Source organism: Lampris incognitus, chromosome 4 (assembly GCF_029633865.1).
Source record: "Lampris incognitus isolate fLamInc1 chromosome 4, fLamInc1.hap2, whole genome shotgun sequence".
Lineage (NCBI taxonomy): Eukaryota > Metazoa > Chordata > Actinopteri > Lampriformes > Lampridae > Lampris > Lampris incognitus.
The window spans coordinates 71,276,701-71,291,624 of record NC_079214.1 but is presented as its reverse complement, the minus strand read 5'-3'; the positions used below and the strand labels follow the sequence as shown (position 1 = coordinate 71,291,624).

Genomic DNA, 14,924 nt, shown 5'->3' with positions numbered 1-14,924 from the left:
ACAGGAGCATGCAAGTAACTACCTGGACACACAAGCATGCAGGTGACTACCTGGATACATGAGCAAATAGGTGACTACCTGGACACAGGAGCATGCAAGTGACTACCTGGACATGAGCACGCAGGTGACTACCTGGACACAGGAGCATGCAGGTGACTACGTGGACACACGAGCATGCAGGTGACTACCTGGACACAGGAGTATGCCAGTGACTACCTGGACACAGGATTATGCAGGCGACTACCTGGACACACGAGCACGCAGATGACTACCTTGACACACAAGCATGCAGGTGACTACCTGGATACACGAGCACATAGGTGACTACCTGGACACAGGAGCATGCAAGTGACTACCTGGACAAAGGAGCACGCAGGTGACTACCTGGACACAGGAGCATGCAAGTGACTACCTGGACAAAGGAGCACGCAGGTGACTACCTTGACACACAAGCATGCAGGTGACTCCTGGATACACGAGCACATAGGTGACTACCTGGACACAGGAGCATGCAAGTGACTACCTGGACACATAAGCATGCAGGTGACTACCTGCATACACGAGCACATAGGTGACTACCGGGATACAGGAGCACCCATGTGACTTCCTGGACACACGAGCACGCAGGTGACTACCTGGACACAGGAGCACGCAGGTGACTACCTGCGACTACCTGGACACAGGAGTGTCCAGGTGACTACCTGGATACACGAGCACATAGGTGACTACCTGGACACACGAGCATGCAAGTGACTTCCTGGACACAGGAGCATGCAGGTGACTACCTGGATACACGAGCACACAGGTGACTACCTGGACACACGAGCACGCAGGCGACTACCTGGACACACGAGCACGCAGGCGACTACCTGGACAAACAAGCATGCAGGTGACTTCCTGGACACACGAGCACGCAGGTGACTACCTGGATACACGAGCACATAAGTGACTACCTGGACACAGGAGCATGCAGGTGACTACCTGGACACATAAGCATGCAGGTGACTACCTGGATACACGAGCACATAGGTGACTACCGGGACACAGGAGCATACAGGCGACTACCTGGACAGAGGAGCACACAGGTGACTACGTGGACACACGAGCACGCAGGTGACTACCTGGATACATGAGCACGCAGGTGACTACCTGCACACACGAGCACGCAGGTGGCTACCTGGACACAGGAGCATGCAGGTGACTACCTGCGACTACCTGGACACAGGAGTGTGCAGGTGACTACCTGGATACACGAGCACATAAGTGACTACCTGGACACAGGAGCATGCAGGTGACTACCTGGATACACGAGCACATAAGTGACTACCTGGACACAGGAGCATGCAGGTGACTACCTGGACACATAAGCATGCAGGTGACTACCTGGATACACGAGCACATAGGTGACTACCGGAACACAGGAGCATGCAGGCGACTACCTGGACAGAGGAGCACACAGGTGACTACCTGGACACACAAGCATGCAGGTGACTACCTGGATACACGAGCACACAGGCGACTACCTGGACACACGAGCACGCAGGTGGCTACCTGGACACAGGAGCATGCAGGTGATTACCTGGACATACAAGCATGCAGGTGACTACCTGGACACACGAGCACGGAGATGACTACCTGGACACAGGAGCATGCAGGTGACTAGATGGACAGTCGAGCATGCAGGTGACTACCTGGACACAGGAGCACGCAGGTGACTACCTGCGACTACCTGGACACAGGAGTATGCAGGTGACTACCTGGACACACAAGCATGCAGGTGACTACCTGGATACACGAGCACATAGGTGACTACCTGGACACAGGAGCATGCAAGTGACTACCTGGACACAGGAGCATGCAAGTGACTACCTGGACACAGGAGCATGCAGGCGACTATCTGGACACAGGAGCACGCAGGCGACTACCTGGACACACGAGTACGCAGGTGGCTACCTGGACACAGGAGCATGCAGGTGATTACCTGGACATACGCACACGCAGGTGACTACCTGGACACACGAGCACGTAGGTGACTACCTGTATACACGAGCACATAGGTGACTACCTGGACACAGGAGCATGCAAGTGACTACCTGGACACAGGAGCATGCAGGTGACTACCTGGACATACGAGCATACAGGTGACTACCTGGATACACGAGCACATAGGTGACTACCGGGACACAGGAGCATGCAAGTGACTACCTGGATACACAAGCATGCAGGTGACTACCTGGATACACGAGCACGTAGGTGACTACCGGGACACAGGAGCACGCAGGTGACTTCCTGGACACAGGAGCACGCAGGTGACTACCTGCGACTACCTGGACACAGGAGCATGCAGGTGACTACCTAGATACATGAACACATAGGTGACTACCTGGACAGAGGAGCATGCAAGTGACTACCTGGATACACGAGCACATAGGTGACTACCTGGACACAGGAGCATGCAAGTAACTACCTGGACACACAAGCATGCAGGTGACTACCTGGATACATGAGCAAATAGGTGACTACCTGGACACAGGAGCATGCAAGTGACTACCTGGACATGAGCACGCAGGTGACTACCTGGACACAGGAGCATGCAGGTGACTACATGGACACACGAGCATGCAGGTGACTACCTGGACACAGGAGTATGCAAGTGACTACCTGGACACAGGATTATGCAGGCGACTACCTGGACACACGAGCACGCAGATGACTACCTTGACACACAAGCATGCAGGTGACTACCTGGATACACGAGCACATAGGTGACTACCTGGACACAGGAGCATGCAAGTGACTACCTGGACAAAGGAGCACGCAGGTGACTACCTGGACACAGGAGCATGCAAGTGACTACCTGGACAAAGGAGCACGCAGGTGACTACCTTGACACACAAGCATGCAGGTGACTCCTGGATACACGAGCACATAGGTGACTACCTGGACACAGGAGCATGCAAGTGACTACCTGGACACATAAGCATGCAGGTGACTACCTGGATACACGAGCACATAGGTGACTACCGGGATACAGGAGCACCCATGTGACTTCCTGGACACACGAGCACGCAGGTGACTACCTGGACACAGGAGCACGCAGGTGACTACCTGCGACTACCTGGACACAGGAGTGTCCAGGTGACTACCTGGATACACGAGCACATAGGTGACTACCTGGACACACGAGCATGCAGGTGACTACCTGGATACACGAGCACGCAGGCGACTACCTGGACAAACAAGCATGCAGGTGACTTCCTGGACACACGAGCACGCAGGTGACTACCTGGATACACGAGCACATAAGTGACTACCTGGACACAGGAGCACACAGGTGACTACCTGGACACATAAGCATGCAGGTGACTACCTGGATACACGAGCACATAGGTGACTACCGGGACACAGGAGCATACAGGCGACTACCTGGACAGAGGAGCACACAGGTGACTACGTGGACACACGAGCACGCAGGTGACTACCTGGATACACGAGCACATAAGTGACTACCTGGACACAGGAGCACACAGGTGACTACCTGGACACATAAGCATGCAGGTGACTACCTGGATACACGAGCACATAGGTGACTACCGGGACACAGGAGCATACAGGCGACTACCTGGACAGAGGAGCACACAGGTGACTACCTGCACACACGAGCACGCAGGTGGCTACCTGGACACAGGAGCATGCAGGTGACTACCTGCGACTACCTGGACACAGGAGTGTGCAGGTGACTACCTGGATACACGAGCACATAAGTGACTACCTGGACACAGGAGCATGCAGGTGACTACCTGGACACATAAGCATGCAGGTGACTACCTGGATACACGAGCACATAGGTGACTACCGGAACGCAGGAGCATGCAGGCGACTACCTGTACAGAGGAGCACACAGGTGACTACCTGGACACACAAGCATGCAGGTGACTACCTGGATACACGAGCACACAGGCGACTACCTGGACACACGAGCACGCAGGTGGCTACCTGGACACAGGAGCATGCAGGTGATTACCTGGACATACAAGCATGCAGGTGACTACCTGGACACACGAGCACGGAGATGACTACCTGGACACAGGAGCATGCAGGTGACTAGATGGACAGTCGAGCATGCAGGTGACTACCTGGACACAGGAGCACGCAGGTGACTACCTGCGACTACCTGGACACAGGAGTATGCAGGTGACTACCTGGACACACAAGCATGCAGGTGACTACCTGGACACAGGAGCATGCAAGTGACTACCTGGACACAGGAGCATGCAGGCGACTATCTGGACACAGGAGCACGCAGGCGACTACCTGGACACACGAGTACGCAGGTGGCTACCTGGACACAGGAGCATGCAGGTGATTACCTGGACATACGCACACGCAGGTGACTACCTGGACACACGAGCACGTAGGTGACTACCTGTATACACGAGCACATAGGTGACTACCTGGACACATGAGCATGCAAGTGACTACCTGGACACAGGAGCATGCAGGTGACTACCTGGACATACGAGCATACAGGTGACTACCTGGATACACGAGCACATAGGTGACTACCGGGACACAGGAGCATGCAAGTGACTACCTGGATACACAAGCATGCAGGTGACTACCTGGATACACGAGCACGTAGGTGACTACCGGGACACAGGAGCATGCAAGTGACTACCTGGACACAGGAGCATGCAAGTGACTACCTGGACACACGAGCATGCAAGTGACTACCTGGACACACGAGCATGCAAGTGACTACCTGGACACAGGAGCATGCAGGCAACTACCTGGACACAGGAGCACGCAGGTGACTACCTGGACACACGAGCACGCAGGCGACTACCTGGACACACGAGCACGCAGGCGACTACCTGGACACAGGAGCATGCAGGCAACTACCTGGACACAGGAGTACGCAGGTGACTACCTGGACACACGAGCACGCAGGCGACTACCTGGACACACGAGCACGCAGGCGACTACCTGAACACACGAGCACGCAGGTGACTACCTTGACACACAAGCATGCAGGTGACTACCTGGATACACGAGCACATAGGTGACTACCTGGACACAGGAGCATGCAAGTGACTACCTGGACACAGGAACATGCAGGTGACTACCTGGACATACGAGCATGCAGGTGATTACCTGGACACACAAGCACACAGGTGACTACCTGCGACTACCTGGACACAGGGGCACGCAGGCGACTACCTGGACACACGAGCACGCAGGTGACTGGGGCTGCACAGTTCCTCTCATCCACAGCCGCTCGCAGGAGGCCGGCAGATGACTACTATATATATGGAGCCAACAAACAACAGCAGTGTTTTGTTTTCAACATTGCACAATCTCTTGTTCTCAACGGAGAATACGGGGATTACTTGTCTGCTGGTGGCAATTATCATTACAAAACATTCACTGCATACTTGCCGCACATGTTTTACATTCATGTATTTTTTATGTTATAACAGAGCACCATGTCCACAGAGGTTGCATGAGATATAAATAAACGTTCCTATACTGAGAGCAAGGGAGGAGGACAAGCATATCATTTGCGCAATAAGGAAATTGCAACATTAAGTGTATCTAAAGTCATCCTGAGGGAACTTTTACCTCCATCCAAACCTGACATGAAATCAAGTGTGAAAACGATATTTATTTGCTGTCAACATCCTTTTCACAAGCAGCCCTTTACACTCGACTCTCATCTGTGAAAATGTAGACTTCTGCTGAGCAGGAAGAGCCATGTTTCTCACACATACCACATGTGCCTCTCTTCCACTGGTTTTTGTCAAATCTGCTGCATTTGAGGCCCGTCTGTTTTACGACTGACTCCACTTCTTTGAAAGCGTTGCAGCTTTCACATGTTGTCCAGGGTGTTTTTGCATTCTTGATCTTGTCTCGCTGCAGCATGTGCATGTCTCACAGCACATTCCCAGCCCGGACAAAGGCACACATCCTCACTGCCTATGAGCTCAGCTGTTTGGATGGCTGCTGGAGCAAACAAGAAATTGTTACCCCCAACGTGTTAATCCTGATGGCATCTTATGTGCATATTTGTCTCCAGGGGCTTGTAATCAACATCTGCTTCGTGACCCCTACTGACATGGACGTTGTTTTACACTGCACACATCTAATTTTCCCTCGCTGAACCAACTGTTTCTTCGTTTCTTTCAGTCATTTAGCACTTATACAAAGCATATGGACACAAAACATACTCTTGTAAAACACAACGTTGTGCATCGGTTTAAATAAATGGCTCAGTCTACTAGCCAAACAATTTGAGTGGGAGAGTTTGACGGAGATGTGGAGGCAGACTTGGTGGCTCTCCATCGACCCCATTATCTGCCAGCAGACCCCCGCGCGTGCATTCCTCAGCCTTGAAGTGGCCATGTTAATTATAATTTCCTAAAGCTGCTGAAAAGAGAGGATGTGTTTTTTCAATGCTAAGCCCAATATTGTTCATGTTACACGGATTATTGTTTAAAACCAGGCTCGGAGTCTTGATTTATTTTAGATAACTGTGAAATTCCTCCAAGCATTTATCCAAATACCAAAATATATCATATTGTTGGTCAAATATTTGCCGTGGTTAAAAAAAATGCATCAATTATTTTGCCTTTACAGTCACGCTCGCCTTCTATTCTTGATCAGTAAGTCAACGTCTGTCTCCCTAACCCATCAACTGACGCACTGACAAGTTGCCTTTCACCCTTTTTATGAGGGAGTACCCTGCAAGTACACACTTTAAACTGCCCTTCCAACCGCTTTTCAATTCCAGAATCACTGATATGTTAGAAATACTACACAAGCCTTCCTTGTATATAAGTGTTTCTCCATGAAACCATGAAATATACTCATAGCATGAAGCAAAGTCAGACAATGTTCACAAAACCAGTAAAAACGCGCGAGGAGCGGAACGTTTGGCTCTGCAGATGGGAACAAAACGACAGCAATGGGAAGTTATTCAGTGTGTCAGATATTGTTTTATCCGCTGCTTCAATGTGTTGCATTGTGTTGCATTGCTGCTGAGCGGCAGTGCTGTAGTAGATGGGGGCGGGGCCACGTGTCCGCCACGAAGCCCCGCCCACCGCCGGTATAAAGGCGCTGCTGCGGCGTGCAGCACTTGTTAGAAGACTGTCACAGCTGCCTCACAGCGCCAGCAGCGGTTCCCAGAAACCTGTGGAGTACTCAAAGCTGACGGAGCACCAAGAGCCGAGCTCATCCAAGTGACCCACCAGAGGACTGCAGGTATGTGCACTGAGTCTGGACAGGACGTTCCTGCCGTGCTTTCCCAGCTCATGGCTCCAGCCTTTCTTTTTTAAGGTCGAGGCTCAAGTTTATAGACAAGGACAAGTGATCTGTCTGTTATATAAGGCTTTCAGCAGGTGTCTGTTGTGTGTACTTGTGGAGTAGCTGTCCTCTAGGCATGTAAAAGAAAAGAATAGTTTTAAATGACACACTGTGCTCTTTACTTGCACAATCTGTACCGGTTCTGCTTTTTTGCATGTTTAAATGTAATGGGCTGAAGGAGTAACGTGGCAGACATACAGACATACAGACATAGGTGGTGCCTGTAAATGTTAAACTTGTCTAGTTTAGAGTCCCATTGACAGGCAGTGTCCTTTGCTTCACTGGCCAGGTGCCTGGCCTGGAGCATGACTGCAAGTTTACTTAACCGAACAAAATCTGACCTCCGCTTGACTCTCTAAACAAATGAATGATAAGGGCAAATAACTGGGCTCGTGGACTCTTGTGAAAGAAAGTAAGAGCTAGTGGAGCGCTGCCGAATGCTGGCCTTGCATGTTAAACAGGAGGTGTGATGTAAGTTATGTTTTAATTTGTATTATAAGTAACTAATGAATGTTTTTTCCACCCTTCCCCTCAGGCGCGTGTCAAAATGAAGTTGATCCTCCAGTCCGTCCTCTTTTGCTGTCTGTTGTCCACAGTAGCACATTGTGTAGAACTAAAACTGAACCCACAGTTGAGAAAAAGGTGAGTTGATTTAAGAGTTTTCATTCATTTTAGCATCCTTTTTAGATTAGTCACATTGTGTGTACCTTATAATGAGCGAGCTCTTCACACCACATGCTACCCGTCTACCCAGTTGTGTGCTCTGGATTAATGGGTTTTTGCTTCTCCCTCCCAGGCTGAGTGTGTGGATGGAGAATAGACAGCGACGGGATCTCAACAGTGTGTCTGCAGACAAGAAAGCAGAGTCTGAACAGTTTGTCAGACCAGAGGACATCAGGGATAAGCTGACTCCATATTCCAGGTACACTCACACACCATCAGTTCTTTGAACATAATGAACATCACACTGCATGTTGTATCATCAAGCAGAATAAAATGTTCAAATCATTCTAGTCAGACAAAAACAACCACTCAGGAATGCAGAAAATAAACTAATGCCCCCCCCCCCCCCCCCATACAGTGCTGACATCAGTGTCCGAACCAAGAGGTCCAAAAACTCAGTCAACCAGTCAAGAAGACCTGGCTGCTCCTTGGGGACCTGCACAGTGCACGATCTGGCTCACCGCCTCCACCAGCTCAACAACAAGCTGAAGATTGGAAGCGCCCCCATCGAGAAGATCAGCCCACAGGGATATGGCCGCCGGCGCCGGTCTCTCCCAGAGCGCAGAGCCACACTGCTGCTTGAGCAGGGCAGGCTGAGGACCGTGTGGACCAGCACTGACTCTCAAGTTCACATGCTGGAATCTCTCCTCAGACGGACATGAGCAGGGATTTTTCTGGGAGTGAGGAGATAGGGAACCAAAAAAGGGGAGCGAGCCGCTCAGGCTGAGTGTCCACTCTGTTCTAATATTCTCCAAATGCCTCAAATTCATGCCATGAGCTCTCCAGCACAGTTTTATTTTCCAAGGCAAGAGGACTGAGTCAGAACGAGATTGGTTGCACTTTCTTCTGGACGCTGGACTATAAAAACAGCTTGGCGATGCAGAATGTGCAAACAACTGCAGCTGGCCCACAGGCACTGGATGGCACAGCATGGAGCGACCACAGATGCTGCTCTCTCTGCCTGGCAGAGGGAAAAGGACAATGTTAATCACCTGGCAAAGTGAAGACACCACTGGCAGAAAGAGGGAATTTCTCCTAAAAATACTCGGACTATACCCGTTGGTCCCTCAATGCCAGCCAGGACTTTGATAAGTTCTATCGTCTGAGGATTCTACGATCATATTCCATTAAACTCTCAGTACTTCTCTGCACTTTTCCATTTGGACTTAAAGTCAAATAAATCATCAGGAAAAGACATCTTAACCACAATGCCAAACAGGAAGATAGAACATATATGTATGTATGCACATATATGTATATATATATATATAGTGCATATGTTACAGAGCTATGAAGCTTTCAATGGAAAAGCAAGTTTTTTTGGACACTGTATAAGGGAAAAATGCCTTAGATTCTGTGAGATATGTGCCAGTCCACAATGGACTGAAATATACTTGAAATTTATGTTGTTTGTATAAACACAAGTGCAATCTATATTTGTATGTTTTTATTGCAAGTATATGTATATTTGTTTAAATCTGTTGAATCTCATTATTTAAATATTATATAGAGGTTACATTAAACTACTTATGCAGATAGAATTATTTTTGTACAGGAAGAAATATACAAGGGCATTGTAGCTATTATTTGTTATTTCCACTATCCTTTCGCAAGCTGTGGTAATAGGACATCTGTTTTATAGGTATGTTATATAATATATTTGTAAATGTGGTCTATTTTATTTGTGTTAAAGCAATAAACGTTGTCATACAATAAACCTTTTGCATACAAAGAGAAAAAACATGTCCGGAGCTTCTTTGTCCCTGATTCTTGTAAACCGAAAGTGGCATTCACTCTCCGCAGCACACTTCTCCAGCAGGACCCCTGGTCTCTGTTAAGTGATTAAAGGGTCTCACTAGAACCCCCCCCCCATTCCTGCTTGGTTCAACACATTTGTTGGTCCTACCCCACACCGCAGAGCAGGCTTAGTTCGGCCTGTTGGGGGCGACTGACACTTCAGTTGCATGTGTGAACAGTAGACAGGCAGCACACCAGGACAGGGACTCTGCAGCGGGGCCTCCTTTCTAACATTCTTGTGCAGCACACACGGAGCATCACAAGACACTGTCCCCGTGCCTGTGATGTGCTGCTCATGCTCTGTACGAGCAGGCAGGCTACACATATCGAAACGCCTCCAAACACTCGGAACCCCTGTAGTTGACACATTATCACTCGGTCAGATTATTGGGTAGTCCAAAGTACACCACGAAAAATCAACGGGGGACGCAGGAACGTTGACTCTATGGTTTGGCATAAATTATGTTTTCATGCCCACTGAGGCAAATTTGTAATTTGTGATATTGGGCTATACAAATAAAATTGATTTGATTTGATTTGATGCCAATCCTACACTGAAAAGGCTGCAGCTGTCAACAGCTGCTCTTGTCAACTCTGAAAGAGATGGAGAGGTGGGGCAAACAAAGAGTCTGCAACAACCCTGGGAGGCGAAATCTGTTGGCGGCCATTTTAATTGACCTGGCCCTTACCTAACTGTCCACATTAATAAACATGAGTGCAGCAGATAATCAAGTGTAGAGGTAACTGAGTAACAGCAACAAGACCCCTAGCCACCAAGGTGTACTTATTGGTGCCCATTCGATGGGTTGAAGGTCATTGTCACGGTATAATTTGGACGCAGCTTTTCCCTCCGGAGCCCTAACAGGAGTTTATCATTAGTTTTAGTGGGCTAGACTGTGAAACCACAAAAACAACTTTGGGATTCTGACTCAGTGGACAATCAAACCCATTTTGCCTGTTCCATATCTACACTATTGTACAAATGATAAAAGCACGCCTCTGACATTTGTGCTGACTGTAACTTGAATATGACTTATAGAAATGGATTATTCAGGTAGAGAACGTCCCACTACCTCCCTGGAAAACACCAGCTCATTATTTATTCTTTGCTGATCCTGTGCATTGAGAAATCATGCCATACCATGAGCCAGGGATGGAAGGCTAAACAATTAATGGACTCTACCGCCATCTAGTGACACTGACGGGTGAAAACTGCAAAGGATCTGGTGGGGTATTGCCGTCTAGTGTTTGATCGAAGGACATCATTTCACTTTTTAAAAGATATTCTGCCCCTCTCAGGCAGGGCAGTAAAGGTAGTCTAGATCAGTGGTCCTCAATCTTTTTGAATAATCAGGGTGGTGTTCAGACATTCACACTCAAGTTTTTTTATTCAAGTTTCATTTTATGTAAATAATTTCAATGGCTATTGCTAATAGTGTTAATAGTTATGGTATTAACAATATAGCCTATAAATCTGTAACTTCTTCATGATATTGTTAAACCTATTGGAAAGTTAAGGAAATGTTTATATGTTAGAATTTGTCTTGTATAGTATTGTGGTGATACACAATTGAGGGTAGATTCAGCAGGGGCTGCTGCTCCTTTAAGGCAGACATTCAGCGTGATGACGTAGCACTGCGTAGAGTTTCCGGGGTGGAGCCATGTTAGCAGCAGCTAGCGGTTGGTTAGCTGGTTGCTAGGAGACATTGTGCTGTATCGGCGTCGTTTTGTGTGGCGAGTAAACGGGATTGACTCTCTCCGTCTCCTCATCCCTGTGCTCCCACAATATATTAGCTCTCATCAATTTTTGAAAAACGATTTTATTATTATTAAACAAACAAATTTCTCTGCCTTTTTTTTTTTAACTTACATTTTCTCGGCTATCTTCTCGAATAAATGTAACAGCCCCTCCTCCCTGGCCTCGTTTCGCCTGGCCCTCTCCTCTGCTCTCCAGCAGTTCCAATATGGCGTCACGCCGTCGCCTTTTCGGTGGCCCTGCTTTCCCTGACCATGACACACTCTCTGGCTCTGGAGTCTGACCCTCTGGCTCAGACGGCCCTGAATCAGGGGACGCTGATTCAGAAACGGGAGGGTTCTCTCCCCAGGCTGAGGCAACGAGGCATGGAGGCTGAATAGATGGCCTGCCACCTAGTGCCTCGCCCATGAGAGAACCACTTCCATGTCTCAGCAGTGGACTCCCCTGATTCAGTGCCACTCCCTGTCGTCGCCTCCTGAGCTCCTGCACACGTTGCAATTTATATAAATCACTGGAAACACTTTAGATTACAGCCTGCAACATACAGCTGAAGTACTCTGGAGTTACGATATAGTCTTTTGTACTAACGGTGTACCAGTACAGTACGTACCAATACATGCATGATGTAGGTACAGGGGAACAACAAGATGTGAAGTTATGGAACAACTGGGTAACAATTTGGGAACTTACACTGTAGTTATTGTTTAATTACCAGGTACCTATTCTATTACTTTCGGGAGGAACTTAGAGAACTTAAACTGTAATTATTTTTTGACAGTCTTCAGAATAAGAAATGATAACTACAGTAGTAAGTTCTCTCTAAATTCCTCCCAAATATCCAGGTTCAGGAATCAGGAACACTTTGTCCTTTCACCTCATGTACTTGCGCTCATGAAGTGAAACGAAATGCCGTTTCCCCCAGCCCACAGTGTTGTGTTCAGTAATCTAGTTACCCTATATTACATTGAGTTCTATACTGCCAACCGCTAGAGGGCGCTGTATTCTTAGGTCACTAGTAACAGTAGGTTAGGTTGACTCTTTGAATGTTGTTGTTAGTTGCTGCTGAGAACCTGTCGGAGCATGTTGGAAGCTAATGGTCTGCCTTGCTGTTCTTTTAGTAAAGGTTATTAAGCAATACGCCGTGTGGTGATTCCACCAAAGAATAGAACAAATTGGTGACGAGACGGACCTGCATACTTTAAAACGGACAAGATGGCCAATGCACCGGTTCCAGACCTTTTTTTGCCGTGCCCGGGAGAACCGGCGATACTTTTCAACACGTGGTGAAGAGGTTCGAGAATCACCTTCTGGTGATCAATGCAAGTGGACACGCGTGGCCTGAGGCAAGGAAAAGAGCACTGCTTCTGCATTGTTTGGGCCCGGAAGGACAGCGGAATGTAACGGGGGCAGTCCTATGCTGTTCTATGCTGGTCAGCCTGCTGCACGCCCGTCACTCTCATCATTAGCTCTGCGTTGTGTTCTAGTTGGGTGGGGCCCCAGGTGTTGTGGGGGGCCCTCAGTCTCTCATCATCATCATCATCATCATCATCATCATCATGATCAAGGAAGGAGGGGGGACACACAGGACTCTATTTGGCCCACCTTGCCATTTATTTTGGTTTCAAACCCTTCGACAAACGTCCAGTCCTCCAGCTAGAGCGGTGTTTCTTACGGACGTGGGGGTCGAAGCTCAACCACTGCCCGGACTTCACTCGTGTGCATTAGAAGGAGAAACCGTCCACGGGACTCCGATGTAAGAAAGGATAAACAAGTATTTTATCCCACAGCTTGCTGTATCTTCTTACAGGGATACTCAAGGTTACGTTCTCCTCAACCAGCAAAACTGTCCCACGGTCAGAAACACGCGTGGCTCGGCTCGATCGCTGCTTGAGACTCCCCCCACAAAACAAAAATGGCCTCTCCCGCGTTCCCTCTTCCGTGTACCCACAAGACCTCTCTCTTAAAGCGACAGTACATGTATATGACGGTCGTTGTAAAACATACATAAAAGTAAATAATGACATAAAATAAAATGTAGTAAACACAAATAACAGCACACAGACAGGATTTGGTGATATTTCATACTCAAACAAAATAAAATAAAAACATTAATTTTAACCTGGTTACATTCACCCCTCCTGAAATACACCAACATCCTGACAGCAGGATAAAAAGAGAAAGAGGAAAGGAAAAGCCCATCACTGACTACTGGCACAAGTGAAAAGAAGGACCTAGTCCTCCAGTCAACTTAGGAGCTACCTCGGTTACGAGGTTCAGAAAATAATGAGGTTGATCAAGTCTCAGTATTCCCCTAGATCAATGTGACGCCTGATACGCCACACCATGCACTTGGCCCAAAACAACCCTGTCTGATAGACACCTAATAACTCACATTAAACTAGTTTGAATGACTCCAACCTCCATCAAAGTTTAAACCCTCACACTCCGTAGAAATGGCATCTGAGCCATAGATTCTATTAACCTGTTCACTGACCTCACCACCCTCCCTGTGCGTGTCCTAACCCGACCATCGCTCTCTACTTGTGTGCGTGAGACAGTGCAAGCTGCAACACCTGTATCGAGTGAGTGTGGTGCTTCTGTGTGCGAATCAGTGTGAGATATAACACCAACATCGAGTGAGTGTGATGCCTCTATGTGTGGTGCATGTGTGTTGTGTGGTGCGTGTGTTTTGGGTGGAGTCTGAGCAGTGGCCCCCACAGGACTGACTACCAGACTAGATGGAATGAACTCTTCCGCTTCTGCCCACTCAGATCTAGGCGAGTCTCCAAGTGATGAGACTGCTAGCCCCACTGCATCCCCTGAGACCGTCAGGCCATCTGCACTGTCCTCCTCATCGGACTCTCCGCAGTCAAGCAACTGACTGGTTGTACTGGACTCCTCACCCTGATCTAACTCAGGAAGGGGCAAGAAGTTGACCTCCAACAAACGGTTCCTGTGCACCACCCTGGTGTGCCCCTCTGCATCCTGAATCTTGTAGACGTGGATATTGGGGTTGACACCGACAACCGTGTACACTCCGTTCTCCCATTTGTCAGCCAACTTTCTCTTCCCTCGCTCACTCTGGTTCGCAACCAAAACACGATCCCCGACAGACAGGACAGTGCCCTTGGCGTGTCTGTTGTACTGTCGCGCCTGATGCTGCTGCTCAGCCGTGGAGTGCTTCTGAGCGATCTCCATTGCACTCCTTAGACAGGAAAGCAGAGACTGAGCATAAGAGTCATAGTCAACAACGTGAGGATCATGCAAAACCTGCCTGAACATAACA

At 48.6% G+C, this 14,924-nt stretch overlaps 1 protein-coding gene across 1 annotated transcript; it reads left to right on the top strand.

Moving 5' to 3' along the window:
• The first annotated feature begins 7,137 nt into the window (after positions 1–7,137).
• On the top strand, positions 7,138–9,826 carry adma (adrenomedullin a). The gene is made up of 4 exons (XM_056278667.1): positions 7,138–7,260; positions 7,898–8,004; positions 8,159–8,284; positions 8,444–9,826. Exons 2-4 carry the CDS (start codon positions 7,910–7,912, stop codon positions 8,745–8,747), a joined length of 525 nt encoding a protein of 174 aa, XP_056134642.1. The 5' UTR covers positions 7,138–7,260; positions 7,898–7,909; the 3' UTR covers positions 8,748–9,826.
• The last annotated feature ends 5,098 nt before the right edge of the window (positions 9,827–14,924 follow it).